Genomic DNA, 19,246 nt, shown 5'->3' on the forward strand with positions numbered 1-19,246 from the left:
CCTCCTCCCCGTGGCCGGAAGCAATGTGTGAAGCTAATGTGGAGGGACAATTTGAAGCCGCGGCAATGTTGGTGTTTATGATTATGGATGTTTGATTGGAAGTTAGAATGATTGGATGAGAGATGTCTTTGTCAAAATCCGTCTCCCATTAATGCTGTCGCGTAACGTTTCTATTTGTTTGCTGGGTTTACGAGCTACAGTTGGGTAGATTATTAGGAAAAGTTATCTGACAAATCAACGAATCAAAGAAATTTCTGTTGAGAGTTCTCAAACATGCTGATACGTATGATTTGGTCTTTGACAAATTTTTAAATATTTTAAACCACCTTTTTCAACCTTTCATCTGGCCCCTTTAAAGGTGTCCCACCCGGAAGCTACATTGCAACCCTTCCGTTAGCCACCGGTCCACCTACAATCGTTGTGGAAAACTCTCCACCATGCCGTTCCTCAAATATTTATACCACAACCCGGAGAAAGGTGGATGAGTAAGTGTACAACTTTCTAACCCATCATCGGACTCGGCACAAACACCTAACCCCGTTGGCCTAACGGCACGACAGGAGCGAGGACATTGCTGCGTCGCGGGGAAAGCGTCGGGAAAACTTTTATTTTAAATGTAATATGTTAAAAAGGACATTTTTCAAAACCCCCATGAGGGACATTTATTTGCTTATAATGTAAGTAAATGTTTCTTTTTTCCTGGATCACTTACGCCAGGCTTAACTTCGGGGCGAACTCTTGTGGAAGTGGTGGGGGGGGGGGGGGGGGGAGTTTGGAGACTCATGCTGGGGAATGGAAAATTCACCATCCTTTAGATATCCTGCTTCCCACGGTTTCGGCTACCAAAGCCAAACAAACAGTGACTGAACACTTGCCTAACTCGGTGCGAACATCTCCGATGTGGCGATTCTAAGGTTGAGCAGAAAAAAGGAGCAAAAAGGATAACGTAGCTGTTTACCTTTTTCGGAGTAGAAGGCACATCCCACTCCCAAAAACCGAAAAAACGCACATAGGTAGGGTTGGATCTCCCCGAAAAGTCTAACCGACTGCGAAGTGCACTATCTGGACAACCGCACCTCTAACATCATATCCCTCTCACTGGTAGTGTGTTTTCGTCGTTCTAATTTTTCGGGGCTGCCAAAGTTATCCCAAAGGCAACGGATACGAAGGCAGTGACGAGGACTCAAACCAAGGATGAAAACCACAAGTTTAGAGAGGATTGTGGGTGTTTTTGTCACATTCAGTCGATAATTTAAGAGTTGACATACATCCTGTCGGTGGTTTTGATGTGTGAGAAAGGCTTCCGGTTCTGGACGACTGGTTCAGAACGATCGCTTTTTAACGTAGAAGTTTTTTCATGCGGAAGTATGTTTGTTAGAAGATACTATGATCCTAAAATGTGAAAAGTACTATTGAACAACAAGTTCTTCATTAAACATTCAACTCACTTGGTAAAAAGGCGTAGTTAGGTCAAGAACTCTCGCTGTTCCATTTTATGACTTTGAAACTAACCCAACTTTTCCAGTTTGTTAGTTTTGTTTCTACATTAGATCCTTCTTGCTTGTAGTAAGATATATCAACAAGTTTGAGAATATTTTTAGCAAAAAATTATATTTTACTAATGCATTTGATAATTAATTTGTGAGCGTAGAGCTCTCCATAAATCAATTCAATAAATTACCCCACAGTAACACGTTGACTGCCATGGCTATCATTTTTTATAGCTAGCAGATATAGTTCGAGAAAAGTTGTTACATCCAAAATAAATTTAATTATGAAACCAAAAAACTATGCAATTCGAAAAATCATTACGAGAAAAAGTATAAACATATCACGTAAGTTCTCATTTTCGCACTCTATGGAGATGTTTTTCATGCCTGTCTGAAAACAATATTAGGCAAATTACGTCCTTTATAAAAAATTAAGGACCACTTTGTACATTTCCAAGCTTATCCAAAAGAATGTAATCGTGGCTAGTGCCGGTGTTCAGGTGTTCCTAAGCGCGAAGTTTGTCGTTTTAGACAAACGATTTGAGGTAATCTTGTTGAAACATTAGCAGCAAGCAACATTGGTGGACCGCGCTTTTCAGCACACATCACCACTCGACGAAAAACATGCGCCCGTTTAGATGTAAGCTTGACGGCCTGGGGGATAACAAAATTCCGGCAACCTATTTTTTAAATAAGTTGCTATCCTGTAAAAACAGATAAGACCATCTTGCTACCATCTCATTTTGACTACGTTTTGTAAAATGGATTGTTATATCAAATCGCAATGCTTCTTTGTCCCACCCGAGGGGGGTGAACAAATATACTACAAACATCTTGGCAGCCGACAGGTTAGTGCAGTTTCAGGCAAATTTTTATGCACTAATAGTTATCTTAAGCTCACTGAGTTTAACCTATCTTGGAACAAAAAAGCAAAAAATGCCGTTTGCAATTCGAACAATAGTTTTTTAAATGCATCAATTGCTACATTTCACGGAGGATTTGCTTACAAGTAATTCATACTTTGCATACAAGAAGCCGGTTGGCATCGATATATCACGTAAAGCCTATAGGATCTAAAACATCGAGTTAACACTTTGACTGACAAGCTAAGATTAAGCATCTCTCACATTTAATTGTAAATTAACAATAAACTACGCGAAGCATATAAACCACTCTGTTGCTTTTAGATGCAATACTCTTCTTCTTCTTTGCGTAACGACCGTGTTTTGTTGGTCATGCCTGCCCGTTAAGGACTTACGAGACTTTTTTCCCTATGTGTACGTGGATAGTCAGTCCTCTCGTGGCGAGGGTCCGGTCTCGTTTGGGATTCGAACCCACGCCGTCGAGGTGGTGAGCCTCGGCGCACTCATGGGCCGAATTTCTAACCGGCGCTACCAATCGGCTGTCGCATACCCCCACCATGGTCGCCACGATTGGTGAAATTAAACAAAATTGTAGCAAGATCAGAAGCTCCTTGGTCCGTAGTCATGGAATATGGATCCTATTGGTTGCCTTGATATGCCCGAATCAAGTGTGAAGGCCTTTCTCACGTGCAACCTTCCACCCAACCTCAATTACTTGTTCAGTTACTTCTAAATCTTCTGTTTTACACAAACATTTCAAGCAGCTCGTGGAAGGTAAATAAAATTCGAACCAACTGTAAAATTTTCAAATTCCTTGCCCACTAGGCGATTTGGAGCAAATCGTCCTAAAAAACGTCCTACGTGAAACAAACATCGAACAAACATCGAGCAGACTGCTCGAAAACTACGTCTTAAACGAAGTAGAGGGGCAGTGAAATATATTGTCGGGGTGAGGAGAACACCTTGTAACATTGAAGATTAAATACAAATATTAAATGCATTAATGTCAAATGGTTCCACACTAGAACTTAGTTTATATTATAACGAACTACAAGCTATTTACGACTCTAGTTTTTCTCTTGTGTTTGTGTATTTTCGTCACTTTCCTAGACATCTCATACGTGCAGTGGAGAGTTCCGGTGTACAAATAATCAGATTGATTTCAATAAAAAAAACGTAAACCATAGAAAAGGTCGAATTGTTTGTAAACCGTACATTAATTATGTAAAACATTAAACTAACTCATCTCTCAGCCAAGAGTGTCGTTCATTATCTGCCTCGCGCCGCACCAGCAGCAGCAAATCCGGCTGCCTTCTTTAGGTTGGCCACGTTCACCGTACGTGTGACACCGGACATGCCATCGATAAACTTTGTTCGGAAAAGCACGTTGGCGTTGTTGAACATACCGTCCTTGAGCGAGACGATGATGAATTGCGAGTTTGTAAAATGCGCCTTCAGCATGTTGCCGATGTTTTGCGTGTGCGACAGATCGAGCGCCGCGTCCACCTCGTCGAGGATGTACAGCGGGGCAGGTTTGTACTTCAGCATGGCGAGAATCAACGACAGGGCCACAAGCGATCGTTGGCCGCCACTCAGCTCGGTTAGCGACTCCTTCCACATGCCGTTGAAGCCGACCTTTACCTCGAGCCCCTTCATAAAGTCGATTCCGTCCGGGGGTACCAGCTTGGCCTGTGTGCCCGGCAGTAGCGTGGTGAAGATGCTGCCAAAGTTTTCGTCCACCTCGCCCCATGCCACCTTTAGCTTTTTCTTCTTCTCCTCGTCCAGATCGGTGATGATGGCCTGAATCTTTTTCTTGTCGTCCTCGACCACCTTCTTGCGGCGCATCACCTCTTTGTACTGTTCCTCCTCGCGCTCGAGCAACACCATCGCCTTCTGGTTCACGTTGCGGCTCATCTTGTCCTTCGCGTCCTGCAGCTTCTTCAGCTTCCGGCCAGCCTCCTGCGGGTCCTCCTTGTTGTAGTCGTAGCGCGTGTTTTTCACGCCGAAAAACTCCTTATCCTCCGGGATCCAGGTGTACTTGTGCTCCATCGATGCGATCCGATCGTACCCGTCCTTGTTCTCGTTCTTCACCTTCGCGATTTCGTTCTCCTTCTTCTTTATCTCCAGCTTCAGCTCGTCGTTCTGTTTCATCAATCGGTCTCGCTGGTGGTACTTCCCCTTCAGCTCCTTGTTCTGCGAGTTCATCTTTTCCTTGTGCTCCTTGATGCGTTGCTTCAGTGCGTTCACGGCCGCCGTCATTTCATCGCTCGATCCACTCACCTCCGTCAGCCGCTGCTGCAAGGCCACAATCTGCTCCTCCAGCTTGGCCGCCTGCTCCTGCGAAGTCACAATACCCTTCTGCAGCTCTTCGATTTCCAGCTTCAACGTCTCGAAGTCCTGCTCATGCTTTTTCCAGTTCTTGCGACTTTCTTCGCTTTTCTTTTTCGTACGCTTCATGTCGTCCTCGGCCGCCTTCAGCTCGCGCTCTCGGTGCCCCTTTCCATCCGCGAGCTTCGCCTGCAGATCTTTTACCTTCGCATTGCACTGGGTTTGTGTTTGCCGTGCTTCTACCATCGTTTGCTGCAATGTTTCTGCAGAACAGGATAAAATAGAAATTGGTGAAACAATATCATGTTGAACTCTAGCCACCATGTTTCAAATAACTTTCCTTACAGTTTCAATTCAAAGAAATGTATTTGTTTAAACGGACATGAACAAACAACTAAAAACTTAAAGCATCGCTGACTAAAATTTTACAAATTCGTAACACTGCCATTCGATCAATTAAATATTCTTAAAGTCTCTGATGGGAGTATAAATAACTTTGTTTTAACTTAACGAATAATACAAAAACATGTAGATCAATGCTATCTCTATTATTATTACAACAACTAGTTGATGCATAAAGCTATATTAAAATATTCTGAAGTATTATACTGAACAAATTATTTCTCATGCTAGGGTACAAATATTCAAATGAATTTGACAGCACTGGAAAGGTTACTATGTTAGATATCAGTAAAAATAACCAATAATTACTAAACGCAGAGATATCGAACTAAGAGAGCAATCGGTTGGCCACCGTCATTTTATTCATTCAAATTCATCCGAATATTGTGACACAAAGAAGAGAAACAATTTACTGCAAACATTCCTCAAGCACCCTGTGTTTCTTTTTTAACTCCCTTGCGTACAACTTTCACCAATTGAAAGTCAATTTGACCCATCTAGATAATTCGTATTATTCACGAAAATTTATGTTCGTGTACACTTCACGGTAAATCAAATTTCATCGTGTGTGAATAGTTTTGGATGATAGTGATTGAATTTTCTATCCATAATTAAGCAAATGATGGCAAAAATTTGTTCGTACATACCAATTTTTTTCTTGAGCTCCTCCACTTCCTCTTGCGTCTGCTGGAAGGTCGTCTTTGCAAGGCGCTGCTTTAAATTGTTCAACTCGTAGTTTAGCATATCGTGCTGTTCTTTCAGCTGCGTAAACCGATGGGCCGTTTGTTCAATTTTCCTACAACCAAGAAAAACAAAACATGAGTGGGATTCGATTGCTGTCGTGTTCTATGCGTACCCAATTTCAGAAGTAATTTGTCGAAGTTCCGCTTCTTTCTGGTGCAGCAGAACTTGTAGTTTGTTAATCTCGGCCACCTCCAACAGCACCGCATTTCCCTTCGCCCGGGCACCACCGGACAACGTACCACCCGGGTCCACCACATCGCCATCGAGCGTGACCGAGCGCGTCATAATTCGCGGATGGTAAGTGATCTGCTTTGCCACGTTCAAATCTTTCACAATGAACGAGTGGCCGAAGGCAAACCGCATCGCTTTGTCTACCGCCGGATCGTAGCTGATGCACGATAGAGCCGTCGCTACGTTTTCCCTGCCCACCAGCTCCTCGGCGAAGCGTGCCACCGATGGATCGATCTCGCGGCAAGTGATCTTGTTCAGCGGGATCATGGTCGTGCGCGTTTGCAGCTGCCCTTTCTGGAGCAACTTTTTACTCGTCATGTCCGTGTCGGTTATGACGGAGTACAGGTTTCCGCCAGCCACGGTACCGAGGGCCTGCGCATACTTTGGATCCTTCACCGTGACCAACTTCGCTACCATCCCCTTGACGGCGCTTCGATCGAATCCCGGCTCAGGATCACGATACTGTAGCTCCCAACGGTGCGCATTTCGTCGATCCAAATCCGACCGCAGACCACGAATCTCCGAAGTGAGTGTTTGCCGGCGGGTGGACAAGTTTTCCATCGTACCCTCCTGGTAGCCGGACGCGGTTAGATCCCGCTCGATCGCTCCGATTTGACCCTCGACTTTCGTTAGCTTCCGCTTGTCCTCGAGGTAGGCCGCGTCGCTACTATTCATGTCCTGCTGCTTGTCCCGTAGGACCTGCTGCGAGTGCTTCAGCTCCATCTCCGACTGCTTGACGGTTGTGGCCGCTTCGGCCGATTTTTGTTTGGCCGCAATCAACTGATCCTGCAGCGTGGCCGCCTCGCCGTCTTCGTTAGTCGAAAGACCGGCCGTTACCGCTTCGAAGCGCTTCTGGGCGGTGGCAAATGCATTCGCGTCCGCCTCGCAAGCATCCTTGAGTGCTTGGAAGCTTTCTCCACGACGTTGCATTTCCGCCTCCTTCCCTGCCAATGCCTGTTCGTCATCGCGGATGCTTTTCTGGAGATTCTTTAACTTGCGCTGTTCCACGCCGATGGTTTCCTTGGTGTTGTTTCGTTCGGCGGACACCGTCGCTTCCTTTTTGCTCTCCACCGATAACTGTTCTTCGAGCTCGTGCAACCCTCCACCACCTTCCGTGTCGATGCGGTCTTGTAGCTGCTTCGCTTCCTCTTCAAGCTGTGTCGCCGTTTCGCAATTGGTTTCGATCTTCTTTTCACTCTCGTCAATCACCGACTGTAGGCTTGCGATCGTCTTCTCCGACTCTTCCACGCCCTTGCAAAGCTGCAGATACTTGAATGACACGTACAGCCGTGTCAGGTATTCGATGTCACGGCAGACCTTCTGGTACTCGATGTAGTGTTCGCGTTCCTTGCGAAGCTTCTCCAGCTTCGGTTCGATCTCCTCCCGGATCACGGCGTACAGCTCGTTCAGTTTGGCGTCCTTCTTCTCGATCAGCTTCAGCGCCGAGTCACGCTTTGCCTCGTACATGCTCGTCCCCGCCGCCTCCTCAATCATGGATAGGATTTCGTGCGGCTTCATGTTCAGCACCTTCGTGATTCGACCCTGCATGATCAGGAAGTTCGGGTTGTTTACGTTCAGCTGCACCGAGCAGAACAGATCCTGAACGCGCTTGTTCTGCACCGATTTGCCATTGATCAGGTACTTGTTCTTCCCTCCCACCACGATCTGGCGTGTGATGGCAATCTCGTTGCAGTGCTCGAACCCGATCGGGCACTGGTTTGGGTTCGAGTTGTCGAATATTAGCGTTACCGTGGCTTTCGTTATGCCGGCCTGGCCGCTCTTGTACACCAAATCCTGCAGTGACGTCGCTCGGACCTGCAAATTCAAACACACACCTTTCAATTCCAACTGTCCCTCGATTCGCCTCAACGGGGTCGTAATCGTTGACACTTGAAAAAGGGCGCCAAACGTAACGGACTCGAGTGGGCGCCGGGAAGCGCATACTTACATGGACCAGATTCGAAATACCCAGCACAAAGCATATCGAGTCCAGAATGTTTGATTTCCCCGTTCCATTGAGACCCGTGATGGCGTTAAACTCGGGGTCGAATCCTTGCACCTCCGTACGCCGGCCGTACGATTTAAACCCGTCGATAATGATCGATTTGATGTACATCTTGACGCGTTGGACAATCACAATACCAATTCCACCAACCAACTGTACGATTAGTTCGTGCGCAACATAATTTCACATAAATCGCACCCAAAATAAAACAGTTATTCGATCGTCGAGCGACTTTTAGCGTCCTTTCTGTAGTCAAACACGGCTGGGGCAGTGTTTTTTTAATTTATTTTTTGTTGTTGCTACGCTTCGCACAGCAATCTGTCAAATTATGACGGTTACGAAAAGCGCGTTCAAAAAGCGTCGATACAAAATTCATAAATGGTGGCAGGTTTGTGAAAGATATTTACCGGTTCGCCATTTTCAACACATGACTGTCAAATTTGACAATTTATCACAACCGTTAAACCGGTTGTTGGATTTTCTTGTAATATTTCTAAAATAGCTACGTGATTTGTGTGTTAACTTTATTTTACAGTCAAGTCGTTCAATTTGTTTCTTTCTGGTTGTTTGTTCTCCTAAAAAAGTCATGCAAATTGATAGACATCTATATTGCATACATTCTGGCGTTGACTCCTTGCATAACCGGTTCGTTTGACAGTATGTACTCTGCGAACATGCTCTTGCGGAAATCGATTAATTCACCACACTTCACAACTGTCACCGGTTGTCAATTCGAGTTCAGTGTGCGCGGAAGCACTTCCTTTCCTTTTCTAGTTTTGTTGTGCTACGAATCAAACATGGCCAAAGTAAGTGCTCGTTAAAAATCGTAAAAAATCGTGAATCTCCGTACTTTCCAAGCTGCAATGGGTTGTAAAATGTTCCCGATGTTGTTTCGTTCTAGGCACCGAAGGAGAAAATTAGCGCCGTTCAGGTTTTCGGTCGTAAGGTAAGCATGAAGCTGACCCGTTGACAAATGCGGCGTCGTGAGCAGTGATCCGGTATCCCTCGGGGATATGGAGAAGAGAGTGTGGAATGTTCATGTGCGGTATCATTTTTGCTTTCTCAGAAAACGGCCACCGCTGTTGCCTACTGCAAGCGCGGAAAGGGACTGCTTCGTGTGAACGGTCGTCCGCTGGAGCAGGTTGAACCGAAAATGCTGCGCTACAAGCTGCAGGAGCCTATGCTTTTGCTGGGCAAGGAGAAGTTCGCCGGTGTTGACATCCGTATCCGTGTGAACGGTGGTGGTCACGTCGCCCAGATCTACGCCATCCGCCAGGCCATCTCCAAGGCTCTGGTTTCGTTCTACCAGAAGTATGTTGATGAGGCGTCGCGCAAGGAACTGAAGGACATCCTGACGCAGTACGACCGAACGCTGCTGGTTGCTGACCCGCGTCGCTGCGAGCCGAAGAAGTTCGGTGGTCCAGGTGCCCGCGCCCGCTACCAGAAGTCGTACCGTTAAGGCACCACACAGTGTCCTGTTTTGTATACTCGTCCGGTTTATCATCGCCACTATCGAACCCATCGGGATCAATCCATGGTGGACGCCGGCTGAGGCTGTCATTGTTTAGCGCAGTCGATGGAAGTGTTAAACTGGGCGATAGACAACACGGGAATTATTTCTCCATAAGATTACGAGTGTTTTGCTTTATGCAAACGTGAAATGAAGGTGAATAAATCGTAAACATCTGTACAATCTTACGGAAAAAGTGGTTTTTGTTATTGTGTATCCCTTGAAGTTAGTTGTTTTTAAGACTACCTTGTAGAGTTTCTCACTCGCGCTCATTGTGTTTGGTTATGGGAAAATTATGCACGTTTTTGTACGAAATTGAATATTTCTTAATTCACAGTTCTGTTTTAAGCAGAAACCATGTCTGAAAGAATTTCTCATGCACTAAAAGGCAGAACGTTTCATGATTCTACTAAAACTCGTTACTATAGTAACACTTATGCATGGATATAATGATATTTCTTTCAAGATTTGCTGTCACCTTAAAACAAAGCGTACAACCAACATGTACTTCCGCAGAATTGATACCAGTTTATTTGAAAATGAAAGAATACATATGTGTGGAATCAAGACCTAAACCGCATTAAGCCGTATCCATACTCTCTAAGCCTTCCGGCACCAAATGACGCACAACCGTGTCGGTAATGTCCACCTTGAAGCTCTTGCTCTGCAGAACAGCCGTCGTACCCGGCTTGAAGTCGTACGCCAAGCTGCGGGTGCCCTTCTTGTTGGCTTCCTCAAAAGTGCGCAAGTACTCAGTAGCATCCTTTCGGATAACGCACAGATCAATGTTCGAGCCGGAACCGAGATCGTTGAAGACACCGGCCGCAATCGCATCTCGCACTAGCTTCTTGCCCTCCTCCTCCGACATGTCCGGCTTCCAGCGGGATTCAAAGACAGACATTGCAGCCAAGCTTCCCGATCCCATGGTGGCGTACGGGAGTTTATCGGTCGATCCGTGTGGATAGATGCAGTAGATGTACGGACCGGTGTTGTCAACACCGCCGAGAACCAGAGCTGCACTGATATACCCCTGATAGCGGAACAAAAACTGCTTCAGCATCGTGTTCGCCACCACAACGGGCACTGTGCGTCCTGTGTTCAGTCGGTGCAGCTCCAAGTTGGAGGCTATCATCTGCGTGGTCATTTCTGTATCGGCAGCAGTACCGGCACCGCAGCAGTACATGTTCTTGGCCAAATAGTGGATCTTTTCGCAGTTCTTGTCCGCCACAATCGGACCTTCGGTGGCACGGGTGTCGGCACCGAGAATGACTCCATCCTTGTAGATAATCCCGCAAATGGTGGTGCCAGTTTTGATCATCTTCGGCGGCACGAACCCATTCTTCACAAGTTGGGCATTGCTAAAAGGAAACAATTCAATGCATTCACGTACGAACGGAAAACACAAGGATTCACTTACCGGCGACAGTTTTCGAAGCTGAATCCTGGAGCCTCAAATTCGCGAGCTACGTCGGTGGTCATTTTGTAGAAAGTTCAGAACGAAACAAATTTACTTGTGCTTGTAAATGATTCGCTGTTTTGTAAACTGAGTCGCCTCTTTCGTAGCGATTGAAACTGCTGTTTCATTGAATGCCAAACAGATTGACAGCCGAGGAAAAATTATTGTCATTCGACTGCCATATTGAATTCAGTTTGACAATCGTAGGTTAGGCATTTAAAAAAATATGGCAATGTCCAACAACCCAACAATTCTCGGTGACCGGAAACCTATAATATGAAGGATAAGTAGCAAAACACGACTAAAGAGATAATAATTAACAAAAATATTGGTAATTTTATCTGTTATATTATTTGAACTTTTAACCACGGTTGCTTAAGCGAAGTTATGTAATGGTGTTGGGAAAACCAACTCCCTTTAGGGACTCGAATCTTGCAATTCAAATCTATTGTGAGATCCGATCTTCGAATCTGAATCCCAAATCGGGTACAGTGATTTTTGTATGTAACACTTCGCACTTTGGAAGATGCTCAATGGAAAGTGATATTTTTAGTAGAAATCCGGTAAAAATGTGAAACAGCACCTGCTCAGAATCATTGCTACTCTGTGGGCTAAATATAATGGTAGAACGCCTCAGATAATCAATGTTCTACTACATTTCTTAGCGCCGATTAGAAAATCGGCTCATGAGCGTCGGGGCTCACCACCTCGACGGCGTGGGTTCGAATCCCAACCGAGACCGGACCCTCCCCTGTACGAGAGGACTGACTATCCACGTATAACAGGGAAACAAGTCTCGTAAGCCCTTAAACGGGCAGGCATGACTGTTCGACCGACTCCTATCATTTAGTCGAAAGGCGAATTCGTGCAGTTTCATTGAAGTGCCATCACCGACTTACGCTCGCTACGTATGAAATCGCCTTTTTATACCCGGATCAACCGTGTTTTTGATTAACCGCGAATTAACCAATTATAAAAGGAGAGGATTTCCGCGAAATCGCTCTCTTGCACATGAACCACCAACCTAGAAGGAAAGAAGACCACAGCGACCAGCAGACCCGAAGCAATAGTTCTTTTCAGAGCTGAACGTTCGTTAACCCGAATCACGCCGCCACTTGTGGTTCGGCTTTTACAAAAAGAATTGCGGTTCGTGCAGCATCCTTGTAAGCAGCGACAGGAGCAGAGCGGGACCCACTGTAAGTAGGAGAGTGAGAGATAGAGACGTAACCAGCGATGGGAAAGCCCTTCACCGCTACAAGGAAGAGGTAGAGAGCGCTTCTTCCCAGCATCCTATGGAGCCGCAACCGACCACGGAGGGCGCTGCTGTACCAGCTGTATTCTACAACAGGCAGGCACGAGTGTTAAAAAAGGAAGATTGAAGAAGAAGAAGAAGAAAAATAAAATCACGACGTTGGGCGCACTAAGAGTCCGTGCCCGACGGAACAATGACCAAGAGGTCGTTACGCCAAGAAGAAGAAAAACACTACATTTCTTTCTTAGAATTAAGGTCAGGAATTTTCTCGAACCTAAGTAAAATCTCGTAAAAAACTCAATCTAACATGTTCAATCCATTCTATTCAGCGTTCAATTTGGGTAAACTGAAATCAATCCCATTCTCTAGATCAACTCGTTTCGGGACTAATTCAACTCATCTCGTATCTGGAGATCTGGAGTCACATTCAATTCAAATATGAATATTCGGAGCGCCAACCAAATCAAATCTGATTCGAATCTCATTCGACTCAAATTTATCTAGTCAAAATGGATTCGAATCTTTAGAAACCGTCTAGCGATCGAATCTTCGAATCTTCCGAAACCCGATTCTGCCAACACTAATTCTTTCGCGTCAGTTTGATTCGGAACTTTCTCACGAGTGGTTGTTTCGTGTATTTTCCTTCGGCAGTTGTTTTCCCGTGTTAATGCTTCTACGTGCTGCAGGATTATTGTGCCGAAACGGTTAGTTTTAAGCTTATTGCTATACAGGCAAAATGTAAACAAAAAACCATGATAGAGTGCTGTCTAAGTTATTCGTATAAAAACCAGTTTCAAGTTGTCCATCAAAACTCCCTAGATGGACTAGTTTCTCTTGGGGTTTTATGTGTGTGAAATCGAGCGGCGTGCGGTCGAAGTCGATCAGCGAAAAAAAGAAAGAAAACAGGAATCCAGCAGCTCCACACCCCAAAAACAAGGGCAATTTATTTGGGACCAGTGCTCATCTCGTAGCAACCACAATTGTGTACGAATAAAGTGACATTGTTCAGCGACTACGTCACCCCACTCCGTCCCCCTACGACTTCGGACTGGTCGGATGTGAATATGCGAGAGATTTGCGTTTCGCAATTTCCCGCTCCAGCGCATTTGGAAGAACAGGATTGTGTTTAGAAATCTGTTTAGAGTGGAATAAATGTGAAGAGCTGTGGATAAGGGATGTAGGAGGGTTGGAGGAAAAGGGCGGATATCACTTGCAGTTCGTCACCGATGAACCGTTTGGATCGTGTGAGCGGATGCCCTTTAACCGATTGACGTGTTAAATAAAAAATACATTCGAAATCGTTTCATCGCGAGGGTATGGAAATACACCAATACTAACCTACATTGTGTGATAACCGGTTCGACCGGTTTGTACTACTACGTTCGCAAGTTTATGCTTGTGTTTATGTGCAATGAATGATTCTGATGATGATTGTACATTGATGACATCTCCTCGCATAAAAAAACAAACGAAAAAGGCATAAGAAAACATGTCTTCAAAAGCGAATACTTTCGTGCCACATATTTTTCAAAATATTTTTGTTGCTTTCGGAAGTAGTATATTTTGATACAGTGTTCTCTTCACATTCCCATCAAAGCCTTTTACCACTATGCGACTTGTATTTCATATTAATGATAACATTACAATTTGGAAATCGTGTGGATTATTGTTCTAAAAATTATAATGTTTTGATTCGTGTAATGTTTTGGTGGTCACAAAGGCAAGTGACAACATGTTGTACAGCTGTGTGTGAATCAAAATGGCTGACTGTTTTCGCGGCGATTGCTTTTGGAATGAAAAACATGCTCTTCCATGCTATTACAGTGAAAACCCAACGTAGCAGCCCTCTTTCATTCAGCGTATGATTGTGTGTTCTAATTGTAAAGTGAATTCTATTTTCCTACAGCATATAGCAGTGCGTTTTCGAGCTGCCCAGTGCGGGGTATTTAATTTTTGGTTTTATGCATTTTTTTTACCATTCCCCGAATGTAAACGTGAGTGTTTGAGAAAGCAGTGGTAAAAAGAAGGCATAAAGAAACCCGTTAATGAAAATCTCTCCGGATCAGCCTGGATACAATTCGATTAATCGAAAAGAGAAAGGAAAAACTGCACATACACCAACGGATGTGACACCGGAAGTGGATTAAAAGGCCACCCGATTTCGCGCTCGTCGTCTTGCTGTTCCGTTTTGGTCTAGCGGGGCTCCCGGAGTAGTGCAGCAAGGAAAGATTAGCACAGAAAAAAAGCCGCAAAAGTCCCGGCTGACTGAATTACACTGCCGGCATCGAGCAACGACCACGAACCGCACCTTCTTCTTCCCGCAATCCATCACATTTCCGGACGGCCAGCGACCAACGGCCAATGGTTTAAATGGACGCTACATCCATCATTACGCAGGTGTCGCGGGATGACGAACAGCAACTGAACAGCAGCTATCCCAACGAGAAAGGTAAGCCAGGGAAGCCGATCAGAGGGGGCGCGAAAACCGCACAGCTGCGGCAAGCCAGCTCGTCCGGTTTTCGTGGGTTTTTCTCAACCTTTTTCCCGCTGGGCCTTCGTTGTACCAAGAGGGGTCAATGCCGTATTTTATCTCCCTACCAAAGGGAGATTATTTTGGGGGATTTTTGGATAAAAATTTGACATCCAATTTGGTGTTTTAGACAGTATCTTCGGTTTCCATGAATAATGGGATAAATGTTTCAGAACTGCCATTAGATTGGATTAATAAACTTCGCTTCAATTACCATAACCATCAGGGCATTTGGGAAAATATGTTTGATACGGTTTGAGTATTGTTTGTTTTGGAAATTAATTTTATTAACATAACCTTCATTTCTACACCTCTAAGATACAAGAAAATATTGCGCCAATTGTTCGCTTAATCTCGCAAGGTAAAACATTCGTGCCGACTCCCAGTAACACAACCTAGAAATTAAGCCGAGACGTAGTCTGAACCACATCTTTGACCTTTCACTGCCGGCTTATACGAGGGGAGTACCGTTTCCTTCTCAACTCGACTGTAGAGTTCGCCTACACAAGTTTTTGTCGAGTGAACCGTGTTTGCGTGCCACAAGTCGTTTGAGTTTTTCGTTTTAGGGGATAGATGAAGCGGAAAACAAGAAACATACACCTCGACCGAATCGCAACCGATCAAAAGTATCGAACGAACATCGGCCTAAATGTCGTCCCAAAAAACCCCTAACAACATTCCACGGAGAAGAAACAAACTGGAAACAAACGGAGGTAAAAACAAACATACTCCCTACGCGCACCCTTCTGGGTAATGTGGATGCAAAAAGCGGCCACTCGTGTATCGTCCCTGCCTCGAACCGGCGTTGGTCCATGGTTTGGTGATTTAGAACACGTTCTGCCACCCACATCCCTCGTCATTGGAGCGTTACTGCAGTGGAAGCGGAAGGGATGACGAAGTTCCTTTTTTGGCGAACCACCAATGCCAAGCCTGAAACGTGAAGGCGTTCGGGGTGTATTTGCTACCAGCCGATGGCCGTATGTGCTGTGTTTCTAATGGAGGGATCATCTTATTGGTTGGGTGTTTGATTGGAAAAATATCATTAAGGAAAGGGATAGAAATACGGGACTTTTCATCTCGAAAGAAATCGAGTGGCAAAGAGGGGTTTACAGAAAACATGTTTTACCCATTTTGTTTAACGTTTATCGTAACAGGGCTAGTAAATATTTTATCTTTTAAAAATAGGGAGTTTCCATTCTTTCTAAGAACATTGAGCAAGAAAACCGTTTGTCCAATGTAGCCTATAACTCAACGTTGCAATGTTTCATAACTCAAGCAATCTCGCCGTCAAGCGATTCCTGGTAAAAAAACAAATAAAAAGTTGAGTCCGTTATCGAAAAGTATGAGTAACAGGTGCACAAAACTCGCCTCCGCAAGTTTCCTAAGCAAAACCGGCGTCTTAGCCTAGCATACAGATCCTATGTCAGGCCAGACATAGAACCCCCCTTTGGTTTCTTCGACATCCGTTTCCACGCAGTCAATTTTTCAAGCACTGTAGGAGCAATCTTCGACGGCAATATATGGTCGGGATTTCACGCAGAACACGGACGATATTCATAAGAATTCCCAAGCGCCTCCACCATCAGGTGCGCGCACACCGAAAGGCGCTAGATACCCCGAGATTTTCCTTCAGCGGCGAGCGAGATTGATTTTATATCACTTTCGCCTCGGTGCAGAAAGTTTCTTTCCCTAACGCGAGTAGTTCCGCCACCTCCCCGGAGCTTTCTTTCGCCTTCTCCACCGAACTGACGACGAGCCACCTTTCAGTGTGGCGCAAATCCCTGTGTTGGGTGCCTTTGAACTTTCACTCAGCAGGTTTTTGGTTGTGTCACGTCGAACGACGGCTAGCATCTTCGTTTGAAGGGTTTCGGAATACCTACAATTTTGCGGTGGAATTTCCCTCTGTCGGGGAAAATTTATAGTTAATGTTAGGTGACCAACCCTCCACACCTGCACCTGCACGCGCACCTGTTCAAAAAAGTAAGTAAGTTGTTAAATTCTGAAATGTTTGCCACGACATCTAAAGATAGAGAAGGTATTCTCTTGAATCCTCTTAAACATTGATGTTACGCAGTCTAGTTAAACTCTTGTAATCGTGAACAGTTTGTGAACAGTCCGAGTTGAGATTTCTCATCGTGAATTGTTTCACTTTCGTAGCTTCTGGAATTGGTTATTTGTCTTTATAAGCGTAGGGTGCGTTTTCTGTAATGCAGGAAAGGAAAAAGAGAATTACAAAAACCGTTGCAAAAGATGACTGCAATCAACGTTCGTGTTTGCCAAACGGTTTTGCGATACATAAGAGACGAAAAACCAGGCTAAGTAGGCTCCAGATATTACACGCCGTCAGGTGTAACGCTGGTTGACGCTGTAAGTCTTCGGCTATTGACCTCTCCGGGGAGCATCACTGCCGTCCCCAGACGTGCAGACTATTTCTTTGCAAATACCGGTGCATCTCCATGGCGCTTAGACGCTACTTCACCGCCATTTCGAACTCCCCAAACGCCCGGAGATGCCAGCGGGATCGAAAAGTGAAGGCTATTCCTGTTCGAAGTTCCTATCTTAACTGTTGCATTCGCCATTCGCCAGCGGCACGACTTCGAGACTCGAGCCTTGAAGCCGTATGTTCGATCTATGCCTCACTAGGCCAAGGTGGCGTGCGGTCCAAGGTAGTCTGCGGGCTAGGCGTCTAACGAAAGTCGGGGACTACGTACGCCGTTTGCTGTCTGGTTGGCTGGCGGGTTTTCGCTTGCCCCTGTGTGTGTTGTGTACCTGTTATTATTCCGTTGCTGCTCCTGTCTCTCCCCGGTTATCCCGGTTCCGTGCGCACTACATGGCTCCATGGGAGGCACGTTCCGGCGTCGCCAGCAGCGCGTCCGTGTGGAAAGTGTGTCAATAGAATGCGGCCTGTGGACTTCACCACGCCTGCGGCTGGAGTTGGCGACAACCGGTTGAAGGAAAGGAAAGAGCGCTGTAGTGTAGGGTGACTGCCAAGTTTCTCCTGGGATCGATCCCGCACTCGCCATAAAGTACCGGGGATTATCGGTGTACAGCGGGCAAGGGGGGATGCTACCGGAAGGCGTGGATATGGAGTGGAAATCAATAAAATATCAATAATTTCGATTGATTAGGTACGTTTCCTTGGCAGCATAGGCCCAATACATTCCTGGGTGGACTCGTCACTCTAGGCAAAGTCGTCTGATATCCCTGGAGAAACCTGAACGTAGAATACGAACATTATAATGCGGTCGTTCGGCCCTGAAGACCGAGGAATATAAAATGATACTTTTATCACAAATTACTGTCAAAGTTTAACGGTTTCATCTTGATGCCGAACCATCGCAGATGGTTGCCATCGTCAGTTCAATTTGTGAGAGGCCCACCAGAGGCCAGTGGAGTGTCGAAATGGCAGTAAAAGATAATTGGTCGTAAGCGAAACGACCGTGAGGTCCTACGGTGTGTTTATGACACTGTGATCTACATTGGCCACTGCCACAAAATGACCAAAATGTTAGCCTACTTCAAGTATTACAAGAAACATCCACTTATTATTCCCTTTCCGTTTCTTCTCTTATCATCCCCCATCGGCCCGAACACAGCTTCTGGCCTTTAATTGCTGCATTTGGCGCCCGGTTCGGTTACGTGTTATCAAAGTTTAACGCAATGCACCACGAGCAGTTGCTATTTCCATCGTAGATTGTTGCTATTTCCATCCATCGGTGAGCTCTTGCACCTTACTTCGGAAGTTGCGTTTCACCTCGATTTTCCGATACCGATTCCTTCACGATATCTATCGATAAATCGATTCGTTCCACAATTAAACACCTCGCTTCACTTTACGATGATTTCAATTGCGGCCAAAAGGGAGGTAGGGGGGCTTAAAATGGTGGTGCGGCGTTTGCTTCCACTGACATAGATTGCAACTTTCGTTTTCACTGCTTTTTCCCCGGTTCGCTTTTCCCCCCTGCCCATCCTGGACGTGCGTCGGCCGCCTCGGAATGCTCTGTGCTGAAGGTATGGAATTGAACTCCTCGGTGTGGTCGGTTAGCTTGAAATGTTTCAAATACTTCATAGATGCTTTTCTTTTTACACATCTCGGTAATCGATTAAGGCTACCGGCCGTTTGGGGGCTGTCTGCGATTATAATAATTGGAAAATTCCTGCAGGTGTTGCCCGGTAAATAGTTGTAGATTTTCATCGCTTTTTGGAGCAACGCTGCGCTAAGAAGTTCGTCTCGGTTTGGTTTCCATTTAATCTCATTTGACCATCTGCTAATTAATTGTTCTTCACAAGACGCGATTGGAGCGCTTTTTCTTGGCCAAGCAACAAATTCACTCTGCGCGCGGTCTAACACTTTTTGCCTCGTATGACCGACTTGCTGGTTGTTGTTGCTTCCATTCGTGGAGCAGAACCAGCTGACCTTCCGTTGGGGTGTTTT

General features: G+C 45.5%; 4 protein-coding genes across 4 annotated transcripts in view; 2 read left to right on the forward strand and 2 right to left on the reverse strand.

Moving 5' to 3' along the window:
• Window positions 1–3,483: 3,483 nt before the first annotated feature.
• On the reverse strand, window positions 3,484–8,360 carry LOC131259729 (structural maintenance of chromosomes protein 2). The gene is made up of 4 exons (XM_058261305.1): window positions 8,007–8,360; window positions 5,940–7,873; window positions 5,731–5,879; window positions 3,484–4,944 (listed from the first exon to the last, which is right to left on the reverse strand). Exons 1-4 carry the CDS (start codon window positions 8,172–8,174, stop codon window positions 3,623–3,625), a joined length of 3,573 nt encoding a protein of 1,190 aa, XP_058117288.1. The 5' UTR covers window positions 8,175–8,360; the 3' UTR covers window positions 3,484–3,622.
• A 430-nt stretch (window positions 8,361–8,790) lies between these two features.
• Window positions 8,791–9,761, forward strand: LOC131259753 (small ribosomal subunit protein uS9). The gene is made up of 3 exons (XM_058261330.1): window positions 8,791–8,869; window positions 8,965–9,009; window positions 9,130–9,761. Exons 1-3 carry the CDS (start codon window positions 8,861–8,863, stop codon window positions 9,520–9,522), a joined length of 447 nt encoding a protein of 148 aa, XP_058117313.1. The 5' UTR covers window positions 8,791–8,860; the 3' UTR covers window positions 9,523–9,761.
• Window positions 9,762–10,078: 317 nt separating this feature from the next.
• On the reverse strand, window positions 10,079–11,159 carry LOC131259751 (proteasome subunit beta type-7). Its single transcript, XM_058261328.1, has 2 exons — window positions 10,991–11,159; window positions 10,079–10,931 (listed from the first exon to the last, which is right to left on the reverse strand). Exons 1-2 carry the CDS (start codon window positions 11,050–11,052, stop codon window positions 10,154–10,156), a joined length of 840 nt encoding a protein of 279 aa, XP_058117311.1. The 5' UTR covers window positions 11,053–11,159; the 3' UTR covers window positions 10,079–10,153.
• A 1,726-nt stretch (window positions 11,160–12,885) lies between these two features.
• The window catches only part of LOC131259749 (phosphatase Herzog), a 43,947-nt gene continuing 37,586 nt past the window's right edge, over window positions 12,886–19,246 (forward strand). The window contains exons 1-2 of the mRNA XM_058261325.1: window positions 12,886–12,985; window positions 14,188–14,730. Of these exons, the coding sequence (XP_058117308.1) occupies window positions 14,652–14,730 (79 nt within the window). The 5' untranslated portion in view covers window positions 12,886–12,985; window positions 14,188–14,651. The remainder of the gene's footprint in view (window positions 12,986–14,187; window positions 14,731–19,246) is intronic.

The sequence above is a fragment of the Anopheles coustani genome, chromosome 3 (genome assembly GCF_943734705.1).
Source record: "Anopheles coustani chromosome 3, idAnoCousDA_361_x.2, whole genome shotgun sequence".
Lineage (NCBI taxonomy): Eukaryota > Metazoa > Arthropoda > Insecta > Diptera > Culicidae > Anopheles > Anopheles coustani.